We start from the raw sequence: 13,783 nt of genomic DNA on the forward strand, positions 1-13,783 counted from the left end.
TCATTGATGCCGGCATCACGGTGGCCTAGAGGGGAGATGAATGAATGGGAACAATATTCCCATTTATAAATCAAACGATTGGTGGCAAAAGCGGCGGAAACGAGGCAGCACTATTTAACCACATAACGACCGCCTAACACCGATAGACGTCGGCGGGTCGTTAGTGGTATTACATGGAAACGGCCGCTCCATGTCAGTTCACGGAGGGTGCCTCCGTGAACAGTGTGCGAGCCGCCGATTGCGGCTCGCATGCCTAATGTAAACATGCGGGGAAGAAATCCCCGCTGTTTACATCAATGCGGCGCTGCTGCGCAGCATTGCCGTAAGGCAGATTGGCGATCTCCGGCCTCTGATTGGCCGGGGATCGCCGGCATATGATAGGCTGAAGCCTATCCTATCCGGCGCAGGAAGGATGTCCGTCCTGCGCCGCTCAGATAAAGGAGGGGAGGGAGGGAAAGAAGGGGAGCGCGGAAAACGTTGCAGAGGGGGGCTTTGAGAAGCCCCGGCTAACCACAACTAGCAGGCGGCGATCAGACCCCCCCGGCAGGACATCCCCCTAGTGGGGAAAAAAAAAGGGGGGGGGGGAAGTCTGGTCGCCCTTGCTGCCACACGATCTGTGCTGTGGGCTGAATAGCCCACGCAGCACAGATCAGAAGAAACACCCCTGTTCCTTAAGTGAAATGATCACTGTTTTTGAACAAAAATGGTGATCATTCTCCGTGGACATGTACGGATTGGCTCAGGGGACTTCTTTCCCCTGCCACCAATTCCCACTGTTGTCGGCAACATCGCGATTGCGGGCTTCCGCCTGCACGATCGCACCCAGCCCGCGCCCAGCCCCCCAAATTGCAGGGACGTAACTAAAGTTACCTATTGTAAAAAAAAGGGGCTGCAGTCGTTGTTGAGACTTACTGCAGGAACAGAAGTTCCCATTTATTCATCTAAGTCCCCGTGTAAATGAGCGCCGGCAATCAATCAATCAATCAATCAAGCCTTACACATCCACGCATTGGTTCCTGTATAGCGTACTAATAGTTCACAACAGAAAGGAATGCACGAGGACATCTTGTGACCAAATAGTAAAATTACACCTACATACAATTTTTTTTTAATAAAAAGTCATACATTTACATTTAAAATTAACCATTTCCCTCGCACACCCTCCCATAGTACCCACATTTTTTTTTGTATTAAAAAAAATGTGAATAAAAAAACACATAAATAGTTACCTTAGGGACTGAACTTTTTTAATATGTATGTCAAGAGGGTTTATTACTGTTATGTTTTTAATCATGGGCTTGTAATTAGTGCAAAATTGAAAAAAAAAATGCACCTTTATTTCCAAATAAAATATTGGCGCCATACATTGTACTATTGAAATATTTTAAACATTGCATAACCGGAGAAATGGGCAAATAAAATGTGTGGGTTTTAATTATGGTAGAATGTATTTTAAAACTGTAATGGCCGAAAACTGAAAAATAATGAATTTTTCCCATTCTTTTCTTATTATTCCTGTTAAAATGCATTTAGAATAAAATAATTCTTAACAAAAAGTACCACCCAAAGAAAGCCTAATTGGTGACAAAAAAACAAACAAACAAGATATAGATTGTTTAGTTGTGATAAGTAGTAATAAAGTTATAGGCAAATGAATGGAAGAAGTGCTATTGCTCTGGTGTTTAAGGGGAAAAAACCTCAGAGGTGAAGTGGTTAAAATCCCAGCCCCATCTTTCTGGTCACATTGCTGTTCAAAAGTTATACGCTAAAAATTAATTTAACTCAAAGGAGTACTGTAGGGGGCGTACGTACGAAAAGGGCGTCGGGAAAAAAGGGCGCGTGGTATAAACGATAAATGGAAATATCGTTTATAGAAATTATTGTGTAGAATTTCGTTTATAAATAGTGTTTTAAGAATTTATAAATCACTAAATAATGTGTATGAGATCGGCAATTCTTAAAACGTTAATCTTCCCTGTTTGTAAAGTGAAACTTATATTTTCGTTTATTAAAAACCCTCCCTGTACCTATCCCTAACCCCTAGACCCCCTGTTGGTGCCTAAACCTAAGACCCCCCTGTTGGTGCCTAAACCTAAGACCCCCCTGTTGGTGCCTAAACCTAAGACCCCCCTGTTGGTGCCTAAACCTAAGACCCCCCTGTTGGTGCCTAAACCTAAGACCCCCCTGTTGGTGCCTAAACCTAAGACCCCCCTGTTGGTGCCTAAACCTAAGACCCCCCTGTTGGTGCCTAAACCTAAGACCCCCCCTGTTGGTGCCTAAACCTAAGACCCCCCAGTTGGTGCCTAAACCTAAGACCCCCCTGTTGGTGCCTAAACCTAAAACCCCCTATGGATAATAATATTTTACAGACATTAATAAATAAAAAATGTAAAGAAAAAAAATGTAAATTATTTTTTTGGGTGGATAATAATGTGTTAGAAATGTTTTAGAAATAGTGATTTATTATCTTCATAAACGTTATTCGTCACGGGCTCATTTTGTAAACTTAAATCATCACAAACATAGTTATAAATCCTTAAAAATCTCCGGGCGCCGTTATAAATCCTTAAAAATCTCCGGCGCCTTATTTTCCCCGTTCAGCGCCCATTAAACGATATTTATAATGGAAGTGAATGGGGCGCCCTTTTTGTCCACTTGTCTCATGCGCCCAAATCTACTGCTTCCCTGTAGGGGGGTAGTGGGAAAAAGAGTTGAACTTACCCGGGGCTTCTAATGGTCCCCCGCAGACATCCTGTGCCCGCGCAGCCAATTAAGGATGCTCCAGCCCCGCCTCCAGTTCACGTCCGGAAAACCACTGAACCTGCGCGGCCGCGTCCTCGCTCCTGCTGATGTCACCGGGAGTGTATGGCGCAGGCGCAGTACACTCCCGGTGATGTCAACAGAAGTGAGGACGCAGCCGCGCAGGCGCAGTTGTTTTCTGACTTTAAAGTAAAAAATTCCGGAAGTGAACCAGAGGCGGGGCCAGAGCATCGGCGAGTAGATGCACGGGCACAGGACATCTGCGGGGGGCTGTTAGAAGTCCCAGGTAAGTTCAACTCTTTTTCCCCCCGACCCCCATACAGAAAAAAAAGAGTGCAATAAAGAAATAAAACAAATATACTGAGCAGATTCTGCTCACTGTTGGCAGTGTGGCATCTCTCGTCAGGCTTACATGAGTTAGGGTCTCCTTCCCCACAGGCTGCCCCCTGGGAGAAGACGGGATGGCCTCCGCAGGAACGCTCTCTGCGCTGAACACGCTCTCCTGGCTCCCAGAGATGCGTTCTTCCTTCTCGTCCTCCTCCTGCCAGTTATTCAGCGCCCGCTCCTGCTGGCTGTATAAATACTGGGGGAGGTGGTCTTCCTCGATTGATATTATTCTCTGCAGCGGGTGAGGCTTGTTGTGTCGGGGGCTGTCCGGTTCAGTCGCGGCTGTGATGGCTCCATTTAACTTAGCAGAACTCCGCTTAGAGGGAAGGGCCGCCTCCTCTTCCTCCGATGACTGGCTGCACAGCAATAAAACACAAGAATACCAGAGAGGAGGTTATCACATCGAAAAGACTAGATAAGACCTGACCAATAACAGGTCATCATGAACCAGCACTCCAGGATGCTCATTGTTAAAGGTTGTAACATTATTACCTAAACTTCAGTATAGTAAAGCAACCACAAGATGTCACTAGCTGTACTAAGCTACAATGATATCCATGTAAGGTTCCCTGCACACTGCATGCGATTCCAATTCAGATTCCGATTTTTTATCGTTTTTTTACATCCGATTCCAATTCTTAATCATTACTGCATGCTGTGTTTTTTTCTCCGTTTTTCTGTTGATTCTATTCAGGGAAAATCAGAATTGCAAATCGGAATCGGAAAGCGGAATTGCAGTGTGCATTGAGCCGTATTGTGATTTCCTGTGTTCATTTCTCTCTGTTCTCATGGCCTCTTTCCACTAGTGCGGCGCGATTCCATTGCGGAAACCGCAAAAACGAATTTGCATGCGGATGCGAATTCGGAAACGTTTGTATGCTAATTTTAACGCAAAAACGCATTAAAATTCGCAACTGTGTGTGAGTATGCAAATTTTATCATGTCAGTGCCTGTGTGCTTTTACATTGATTTTAAGTGAAAACGTACGCAAATTTGCATGGAAAATTTGCATAGGTGCTTAGGTGGTAATATTTGATTCTTCTCTCTCATTTATTCCTCACATCAGTGGTGCTCAAATACCCCTTTTTAAAATTCGAGTTTGGTCGAATTCGAATAGTAAATTATTCGAGGTCATTCGAATATTCGAGTCGAATAATTTTTACTATTCGATTCGACCTCGGACTTCGAGCTCACTATTCGAGTCGGTATTCGAGCTAACTATTCGAGCTGACTATTCGAATTGGCCTTAAATAGCTTCCAACACTTGTTTTGAGGGTGAATGATGCAAGAAACCTCTTTTTTTCCAAGTAACAACAGCAAGTGATTATGTGGGGATGTTCCTTTAAAAAAAAATGTGGAAAGAGAAGTTGTGTCCTTAATTTTGTTCAGTAGTGTTACTGTATATACTTGTTCTTCTTCTTCTTTATCTTTCTTCTTCTTCTTCTATATCGTCTTCTTCTTCTTCTTCTTCTTCTTCTTCTTCTTCTTCTTCTTCTTCTTCTTCTTCTTCTTCTCCTTCCTTTTCAATATAGTCTTATTCTTCTTCACGTATTTCTCTTTTCAATTTTTTTTAAAGAAATGCATCTATTTTTGAGCGTAACAAATAGCTGGTGGGCGCACGCATGTTGGAAGCGCCATTGTATGTGCTCCCTGGCAGTGGAAACACAAAGACAGCAGGAGGTAAATTCAGCAGCAGGAGGAGGAGGATGAGTGTGTGGCAGCAGGCAGTCAATGAGGCAGGCAGCTCGCCGTGACATAATAGCCCTGGTACCTAGCGGTGATACCAGGGCTGTAAATAAACACAACAGGAGGTCCCAGACAGCGGTCGTGCAGCCCACATTGTGTCCAATACACAACTGGGACAACACAGTTTTCAACCCGGGCACCTCAGAAAAATTAAACCTTTTTTTTTTTTTTATGGTTTTTTGGTTTTTGGTTTTGCAACCAATATAGCTATTGTTTGACGTAATAGCTGGTGGCAGAGTGGCAGCAGAAGGTAAATCATCTGTGTACCCTGGCAGTGGGAAACACAGACAGACAGCAGCAGCAGGAGGAGGAATGGAGGAGTAGGCGAGCAGCTATTGTTTGACGTAATAGCTGGTGGCAGAGTGGCAGCAGAAGGTAAATCATCTGTGTACCCTGGCAGTGGGAAACACAGACAGACAGCAGCAGCAGCAGCAGGAGGAGGTATGGAGGAGCAGTGTGAGTGTGGCAGCAGGTAGGCAGCGTGACATAATAGCCCTGGTACCTAGCGGTGATACCAGGGCTGTAAATAAACACAACAGGAGGTCCCAGACAGCGGTCGTGCAGCCCACATTGTGTCCAATACACAACTGGGACAACACAGTTTTCAACCCGGGCACCTCAGAAAAATTAAACCTTTTTTTTTTTTTTATGGTTTTTTGGTTTTTGGTTTTGCAACCAATATAGCTATTGTTTGACGTAATAGCTGGTGGCAGAGTGGCAGCAGAAGGTAAATCATCTGTGTACCCTGGCAGTGGGAAACACAGACAGACAGACAGCAGCAGCAGGAGGAGGAATGGAGGAGTAGGCGAGCAGCTATTGTTTGACGTAATAGCTGGTGGCAGAGTGGCAGCAGAAGGTAAATCATCTGTGTACCCTGGCAGTGGGAAACACAGACAGACAGCAGAAGGGCAGTACACAGCAGCCCACTGTAGGTGTAAAATGCGTGGCTGCAGGCGACGTAATAGTCAAAGTGAACCAGGCTGGCTTAGTGAGCAGGAGCCAGGAGGTGGTAAAGGGTGGTAAGGCACATTAACGATGGTTCCGGCAGCCAGTTCATGTCCCCCTCTCGCCGACAACAGGGGCCAGGAACTCGCCTTCCACCCACGCCTGGTTCATCTTGAGAAACGTCAGTCTGTCCACAGACTTGTGAGACAGACGTGAGCGTTTCTCGGTGACCACGCCACCAGCTGCACTGAAGCAGCGCTCGGACAGCACGCTGGAAGGGGGGCAGGACAGCACTTCCAGGGCGTACTGCGCCAGCTCGCTCCAGATCTCCATGCGCTTGACCCAATACTCCATGGGATCAACAGGGGCATCGCTGTCAAGCCCGCTGTACGACCCCATGTAGTCAGCCACCATGCGGGTCAGGCGCTGGCTGTGACCGGAGGAGGATGCTGCTGCATGCATCTCCTCTCTAGTCACTGCTGCCGGAGCCTCTACAGTCCTGTAGAGCTCGTGGCTGAGAGACAGCAGGTCTGTGGGGCGCTTGCTGCTGCTGGATGCAGGCACCTGCTGCTGCCTCTGTGCTGGCTGCTGGACAGTGGGGGTGGAAGGCTGGGGGAAGGCTTCCTCCAAGCGCTCAACAAGGGCCTGCTGCAAGCTCCTTATTTGTTGCGCTGGGTCTCCTCCTGCAGGTGGCAGGAACTGGCTCAACTTCCCCTTGAGGCGTGGGTCCAACATCATGCTGATCCAGATGTCCTCCCTCTGCTTCATCTGGATCACCCTGGGGTCCCTGCGCAGGCACGTCAGCATGTGCGCTGCCATTGGGAAGAGGCGGGCCACGTCTGCTGGCACATCGACGTCAGTGCTGTCCTCATCCTCCTCCTCTGCTGCCTCATCCTCTCTCCACCCCCGCACCAACTCAGCTGCGCTGTGCTGATCCCCCTCATCAGCAGCCAGGTCAGGGACCTCCACCAAGTCCTCCTCCTCCTCCCCCTCAGAGGTGGACTGCGCAGCTGGTTGCCGCTCCTGCTGGTCCAAGGCTGCCGCTCCCTGTTCCAGCAAAGCATCGAGGGCCCTGTTCAGCAGAGAAACCAGGGGCACCCACTCGCAGACCATAGCATGGTCCCTGCTCACCATGTTTGTGGCCTGCAGGAAGGGAGCCAGCACTAAGCACACCTGCTGCATGTGCCTCCAGTCATCATCGGGGACGATGGACGGGAAGTTGCTGGTCTTGTCCCTTCTCAGAGCTGCGGAAACAGTGGCCAGGGCAAGGTACTGTTTGACAGCGTGCCTCTGTTCAACCAGACGCTCCAACATCGCCAGGGTGGAGTTCCAGCGAGTCGGAACGTCAAGGATCAGCCGATGGCGTGGCAGATCCAGCTCCTTTTGCACGTCTTCCAGGCTCGCACAGGCTGCAGCCGAGCGCCGGAAGTGACGCACAACATTCCTTGCCGTTTCCAGCAGTTCGCCCATCCCCTGGTAGGTGCGCAGGAACTTCTGCACCACCAGGTTCAGCACGTGGGCAAGACAGGGGATGTGGGTCAGGTTTCCCCTGTGTATTGCGGCAACCAGATTGGCCCCATTGTCGGCCACCACCTCTCCGACTCTGAGGCCTCTGGGGGTCAGCCAAATCCTCTCCTGCTCCTGGAGTTTGGCCAACACATGGGTTGCCGTCAGCTTGGTCTTCCCAAGGCTGACCAAGTGCAGCAGCGCTTGGCAGTGGCGGGCCTTCACGCTGCTGCTGAGGCGGGGGGTTTGGCCAGGTGTGCCGGAGGATGGCAGAGGATCGGAGGAACCTGCTGCAGTTCCCCTGAGCCTGCGGGGTGGCACCACCCACTGTGTTGCTGCTGCTGCTGTGCCCGCTGCTGCTCTCCCATCCTCACCCCCTTCCACCAAGCTGACCCAGTGGACAGTGAAGGACAGGTAGCGGCCTGTCCCGAAGCGGCTGCTCCAGGAGTCCATGGTGACGTGGACCCTTTCACCAACCGCGTGCTCCAGCCCTCGCTCCACATTGGCCATCACAAAGCGGTGCAGTGCAGGAATGGCCTTGCGGGAGAAAAAGTGTCTGCTGGGGAGCTGCCAGTCTGGGGCTGCGCAAGCAAGCAGCGCACGAATGTCGCTCCCCTCCTGCACGAGCGTGTACGGCAGGAGTTGGGAGCACATGGCCCGTGCCAGCAAGCCGTTCAGCTGCCGCACGCGACGGCTGCTGGGAGGCAGAGCCCTAACCACCCCCTGGAAGGACTCGCTCAAAAGGCTCTGGCGTGGCCTTTTGCTGACACGGGAATCAGCAGACACAGCGGAGGAGGCCACTGAGGACTGGCTGCCAGAACAGGCCTCAGTGTCGGCGGCAGGAGTTGCAGAGGGGGGAGGAGCAGTGCGTTTCCGCACTCCTGCTGGTGCTGCTGGAGGAGCAGGAGGGCGGGTGGCTGCTGTTGCTGCTGCTGAAGGCTGTGCAGTGATGGGTGTGGTGCCACTGCCAGCACCAGATGCCTTCAGCCTCTGGAACTCCTCATGCTGGTGGAAATGTTTAGCCGCAAGGTGGTTGATGAGCGAGCTGGTGCAGAACTTTAAGGGGTCTGCACCTCTGCTCAACTTCCGCTGACAGTGGTTGCAAGTGGCGTACTTGCTGTACACAGTGGGCATGGTGAAATATCGCCAGATTGGTGACTTAAACATCCCCCTACGGCATGGAAGCGCTGCTGCCTGTCTCCCTGTGGTGGTTGGGGGGGGGGCTTGGGTGCGGCTGGTGGTGGTACTGGCTGATGCTGCTGCTGCTGAGCCTGAGACACCAGCAGGGTGTGGGACGCTGCCAATGCTTGCAATGATGCGCCTCCTTGCAAGGCCCACAAGCGCATCCTCCTCCTCCTCCTCAGAGCTGCTGAGGACGACATCCCCTGGAGGTGGTGGCACCCAGTCTCTGTCTGTCACCGGGTCATCATCATCCTCCCCCTCCTGAAACATGTCCTGCTGGGATGAGGACCCCCCAAACTCCTCTCCTGATGCATGGATGGGCTGCTTGACTGTCGCCACAGTCTTGCTGTCCAATCCCTCATCCCCCAAAGTGCCCATCAGCATCTCCTCCTCAAGATCGCCAACAACAGCAGACAATTTACTCATGATGCCTGGGGTCAAAAGACTGCTGAATGACAGGTCGGCGAGTGACGGTGAACTGGCCTCCTCCCCAGACCCTGCTGGGCGGCTGCTGCGAACAGGGGTGGTGGTGGTGGTGAGGGTGGAGGCCTCGGATGCAGAGCTGATGGCGGGCTGCTCATCCTCCGTCATGAGTTGCACCACAGTGTCTGCATCCTTTTCCTCAATGGGACGTTTCCGACCCGGCTGGAGGAAAATGGGAGCAGGTGCTACACGCTGCTGCTGCTGTGTCTCTGCAGCGTGAGTTGCAGATGCTCCTGCTGGGCGGCGCCCAAGGCGTCCACGGCCAGTGGCTATGGGAGGAATGTTAGCCACTGACGCTGCTGCTGCTGCTGCGGAACTGTGCATGGTGGCGCGCCCGCGGCCGCGGCTTGCCACAATGCTGCTCTCTCTCCTCCTGATTCCCTTGCTGCCCTTCCCCTTGCCCAAACCGCGCTGGCTGCCACTTCCAGACATCTTCAATGTTTTGGGCGTATAGACAAAAGTTTTTTAAAAGGGCGGGTGAAAAGTGGGGTACTTTAATGGAGTGGGTTGGTTGGTGAGGTGACTGAGTGAGTGTCCCCTAGTACAGTAAGTAAGTAGTAACAGTCAGGAAGTACAACTAGCAGTTACAATAATCAGTAGTAATCACAAGTAAATTTAGTGTGTGTACACTCAGACAGTGAGTGCCCGCACGCAGGAGCTAGTAGCCTATGAACACAGTGACTGAGTGTCCTAGACTCCTAGTACAGTAAGAGTAAGTAGTAACAGTAAGTAGAACTAACTAATTACAATAATCAATCAGCGATCAGAAGGAAATGGAGTGTGGGTGGTGTGTGTACACTCAGACAGTGAGTGCCCGCACGCAGGAGCTAGTAGCCTATGAACACAGTGACTGAGTGTCCTAGACTCCTAGTACAGTAAGAGTAAGTAGTAACAGTAAGTAGAACTAACTAATTACAATAATCAATCAGCGATCAGAAGGAAATGGAGTGTGGGTGGTGTGTGTACACTCAGACAGTGAGTGCCCGCACGCAGGAGCTAGTAGCCTATGAACACACAGTGACTGAGTGTCCTAGACTCCTAGTACAGTAAGAGTAAGTAGTAACAGTAAGTAGAACTAACTAATTACAATAATCAATCAGCGATCAGAAGGAAATGGAGTGTGGGTGGTGTGTGTACACTCAGACAGTGAGTGCCCGCACGCAGGAGCTAGTAGCCTATGAACACAGTGACTGAGTGTCCTAGACTCCTAGTACAGTAAGAGTAAGTAGTAACAGTAAGTAGAACTAACTAATTACAATATACAGAGTAAAAAATAGAGGCGCCAAAATAGGATAAGATAAATTAAAAACCGTTTAAAATGAGGGGGTGGGTGGAACCACCACTCTCAAAAAATGACCAGGCTAAATACAAGCCGCAAATGACAAACATATATTTATTGGTCTCCAAAAATAATGCAACGCGTTTCACGGGCACACATCCCGCTTCATCAGGCAATCTGAGGTAGGAGAACACTGGGGGGAAAGAAAGAAAACAAAAAACAATGCTAGGAGGTACTCAAATGTTTTCATCACAATTTTTCATATCACCCTTTTAATTGTTCTAACTAACTTCCATCTAGTTACATGGGTAATTAGTTGTAACATGTATAGAGAAAAACTATCTATGTGACATAGTAAGCTCGCATGATAGAGACAATGTCCAACCACCCTGTGGTGAAAAACGTTTATATACATGTATATAGTCAGTAACTAGTAAGGCACAATAGTCCCAATAGTCCATGCACGGCGGCATGTGAAAGTATTAGTGTAAAAATCGGTGACACTTACCAGTTGTAGGTCAATTATGAGTTTGAGCGCCTCTGTAGTATGAGTGCGCTCTCCTTGGATCATTTTATTGAATGGTCAGACGCTGGAAATCCCGCCGAGCGGGTTTGGGGGCCGGAAACGGATCTGACGCATGGGCAGCACCATGTGTCATAAGTACATAAGTCAGGGCCGCATGAAGACGCTTCAACTGGACGCAGTTACGCAGCGTGCGTGCGCGTCGTGATGTGGGCGGGTGCGTGTGCAGGCGGCGGCGCCTGTAAGCAGATGTCATAGTATGGAGAGTAAAGTGGGCGGGTGTATGTGTGTGTGGGCGGCGGCGCATGCGTTTAGGCAAGGAGAGGCGCCGTCGTCACCATCATTGGTGAGGGCAACTTGCCCTACTTACTCGAAAGGGGGTAAAAGTAAAAATAAAAGTAAAAACTAGTGTAGGATGGAAGCAAGCAGCTTCTATTAAGGGCTAAGGGGAGTATATGTATGGCCGGAACAGAATAGTCAATTGTATGGTTACAAGCAGCCTATATCGCTGTAGTAACAGGATACTACAGTAGCACTCTTGGTGTTCTGCTGCCATCCGCTGGTTCGAGATTGTATTGCACTTGTGTTAGAACAATGGTCAAACATAAGGTACTGTGTTTACTCCAGGGAAAGAGCATTCTTTCCATGTATTAGATATTAATACCTGTGAGTAGTTCTTCTAGATGTTATTAATTAATTATATATGATGTCATCGTGATTCCTTATATGATGTGGAAAACTCCAAAATAGGTATTGATGTGCAGGATGTACAGTATAAAAATTACAATAATAATCATACAGAATGTATATAGCTTAAATGATCTGGAAGATGAGGGAGGTTCCCTCCAAGATAGGTATTGAAGTGCAAACTACGCAGTATAAAATATAAAATGAAAAATCGTACAAACTGTATATAACATGTAAAATTGAGCCATCAGAGACTTCACAATCCACTAAGTTCCTATAACGAGATGAGCCATCAAAGACTTAAAAAACACATTGTGAGGTAAAAACGAAGACATTTCATTAAAAAATTGATCAAAGGAATTTTTTTATAAAGAGATATAAAAGAGAGGACTAGAATGAAGACGTTAAGGCCTAATAATTTAGTATAGTTTTTCCAGCACTTCGTTTTAGCCCCTCTGGAGCAAGGGTTCTCAGTGTCTGGATCCAGTACATTTCTCTTGTCCGTATCACCTCAGAATATTCGTGTTCTGTATCTGCTCGATGAGCGTGACCCTGAGGGATTTGGGGTCTCCATTGTGGTGGGTACTGTAGTGTTTGGATACACTATGTGAGGGAAACTTTTTGACGATGTTTCTTTTGTGTTGTCCAATCCTGTCCCTAACCAGTTGCGTAGTGCGTCCTACATACTGTACTTTGCAGGGGCAGGAGATGAGATATATGACGTTTTTTGATAAACAGTTGAGTTTGTGTTTGATGTGAAAGGACACATTTGTGGAATTGGACTGGAATTCTTCTGTAGTGTTTATAAACTGACAAGCTGTGCAACGTGGATGGTTGCATGAAGACGAGCGGGAGTTATGGGGTTTGTGTGGGGTGTATTGAACGTGGATACGGATCTAAATTTGCTGGGGGCCAAAAGACCACGTAGGTTGGGGGCTCTTCTAAATGTCAAGAGGGGATCTTTGGGCAGGGTGGGTCTCAAGTATGGGTCTTGTGATAATATTTCCCATCTGTGTTTTAAAATAGAACGGATTTGTGTATGTTGGGTACTGTACCCTGTGATGAATCGTGGAAAAACCGGATGATCCGGAGACCCATGGAGGGTCCCATTGGTACCGTGAGTGATTGTGGCTTTTTGTTTGGCATCCTGAATAAGTTTCTTTGGGTACCCTCGTTCTAAAAATTTTTTTGTTAGGACCCTTGATTGAGTGGAGGAGGAGGAGGGAGGAGGAGGAGGGAGGTGGGAGGAGGGAGGTGGGAGGTGGAGGGAGGAGGGAGAGGAGGGAGGAGGGAGGTGGGAGGAGGGAGGAGGGAGGAGGGAGGTGGGAGGTGGGAGGAGGGAGGAGGGAGGAGGGAGGTGGGAGGAGGGAGGTGGGAGGAGGGAGGAGGGAGGAGGGAGGAGGGAGGTGGGAGGAGGGAGGAGGGAGGTGGGAGGAGGGAGGTGGGAGGTGGGAGGAGGGAGGAGGGAGGAGGGAGGTGGGAGGAGGGAGGTGGGAGGAGGGAGGAGGGAGGAGGGAGGTGGGAGGTGGGAGGAGGGAGGTGGGAGGAGGGAGGAGGGAGGAGGGAGGTGGGAGGTGGGAGGAGGGAGGAGGGAGGTGGGAGGAGGGAGGTGGGAGAGGGAGGAGGGAGGTGGGAGGAGGGAGGTGGGAGGAGGGAGAGGGAGGGAGGAGGGAGGAGGGAGGTGTGGAGGGAGGGGAGGAGGGAGGTGGGAGGAGGGAGGTGGGAGGAGGGAGGAGGGAGGTGGGAGAGTGGGAGGAGGGAGGAGGGAGGAGGGAGGTGGGAGGTGGGAGGTGGGAGGGAGGAGGGAGGTGGGAGGAGGGAGGAGGGAGGAGGGAGGAGGGAGGTGGGAGGGAGGAGGGAGGTGGGAGGTGGGAGGAGGGAGGTGGGAGGAGGGAGGAGGGAGGAGGGAGGTGGGAGGAGGGAGGAGGAGGTGGGAGGGAGGGAGGGAGGGAGGAGGGAGGTGGGAGGAGGGAGGAGGGGGAGGGGGTGGGAGGAGGGAGGAGGGAGGAGGGAGGAGGGAGGTGGGAGGAGGGAGGAGGGAGGTGGGGAGGAGGGAGGTGGGAGGAGGGAGGAGGGAGGTGGGAGGAGGGAGGGAGGGAGGAGGGAGGAGGGAGGTGGGAGGAGGGAGGGTGGGAGGTGGAGGGAGGAGGGAGGAGGGAGGAGGGGAGGAGGGAGGAGGGAGGAGGGAGGTGGGAGGAGGGAGGAGGGAGGAGGGAGGTGGGAGGTTGGGAGGAGGCGAGGAGGGAGGAGGGAGGAGGGAGGAGGGAGGTGGGAGGAGGGAGGTG

General features: G+C 50.6%; 1 protein-coding gene across 2 annotated transcripts in view; it reads right to left on the reverse strand.

Moving 5' to 3' along the window:
• CRACR2A (calcium release activated channel regulator 2A) overlaps positions 1 to 13,783 on the reverse strand; it is a 181,731-nt gene that overhangs the window by 22,299 nt on the left and 145,649 nt on the right. For both annotated transcript variants that reach the window (XM_068273131.1, XM_068273130.1), the window contains exon 12: positions 3,173 to 3,503. In XM_068273131.1, the coding sequence (XP_068129232.1) occupies positions 3,173 to 3,503 (331 nt within the window). The remainder of the gene's footprint in view (positions 1 to 3,172; positions 3,504 to 13,783) is intronic.

The sequence above is a fragment of the Hyperolius riggenbachi genome, chromosome 3 (assembly GCF_040937935.1).
Source record: "Hyperolius riggenbachi isolate aHypRig1 chromosome 3, aHypRig1.pri, whole genome shotgun sequence".
Classification (NCBI taxonomy): domain Eukaryota; kingdom Metazoa; phylum Chordata; class Amphibia; order Anura; family Hyperoliidae; genus Hyperolius; species Hyperolius riggenbachi.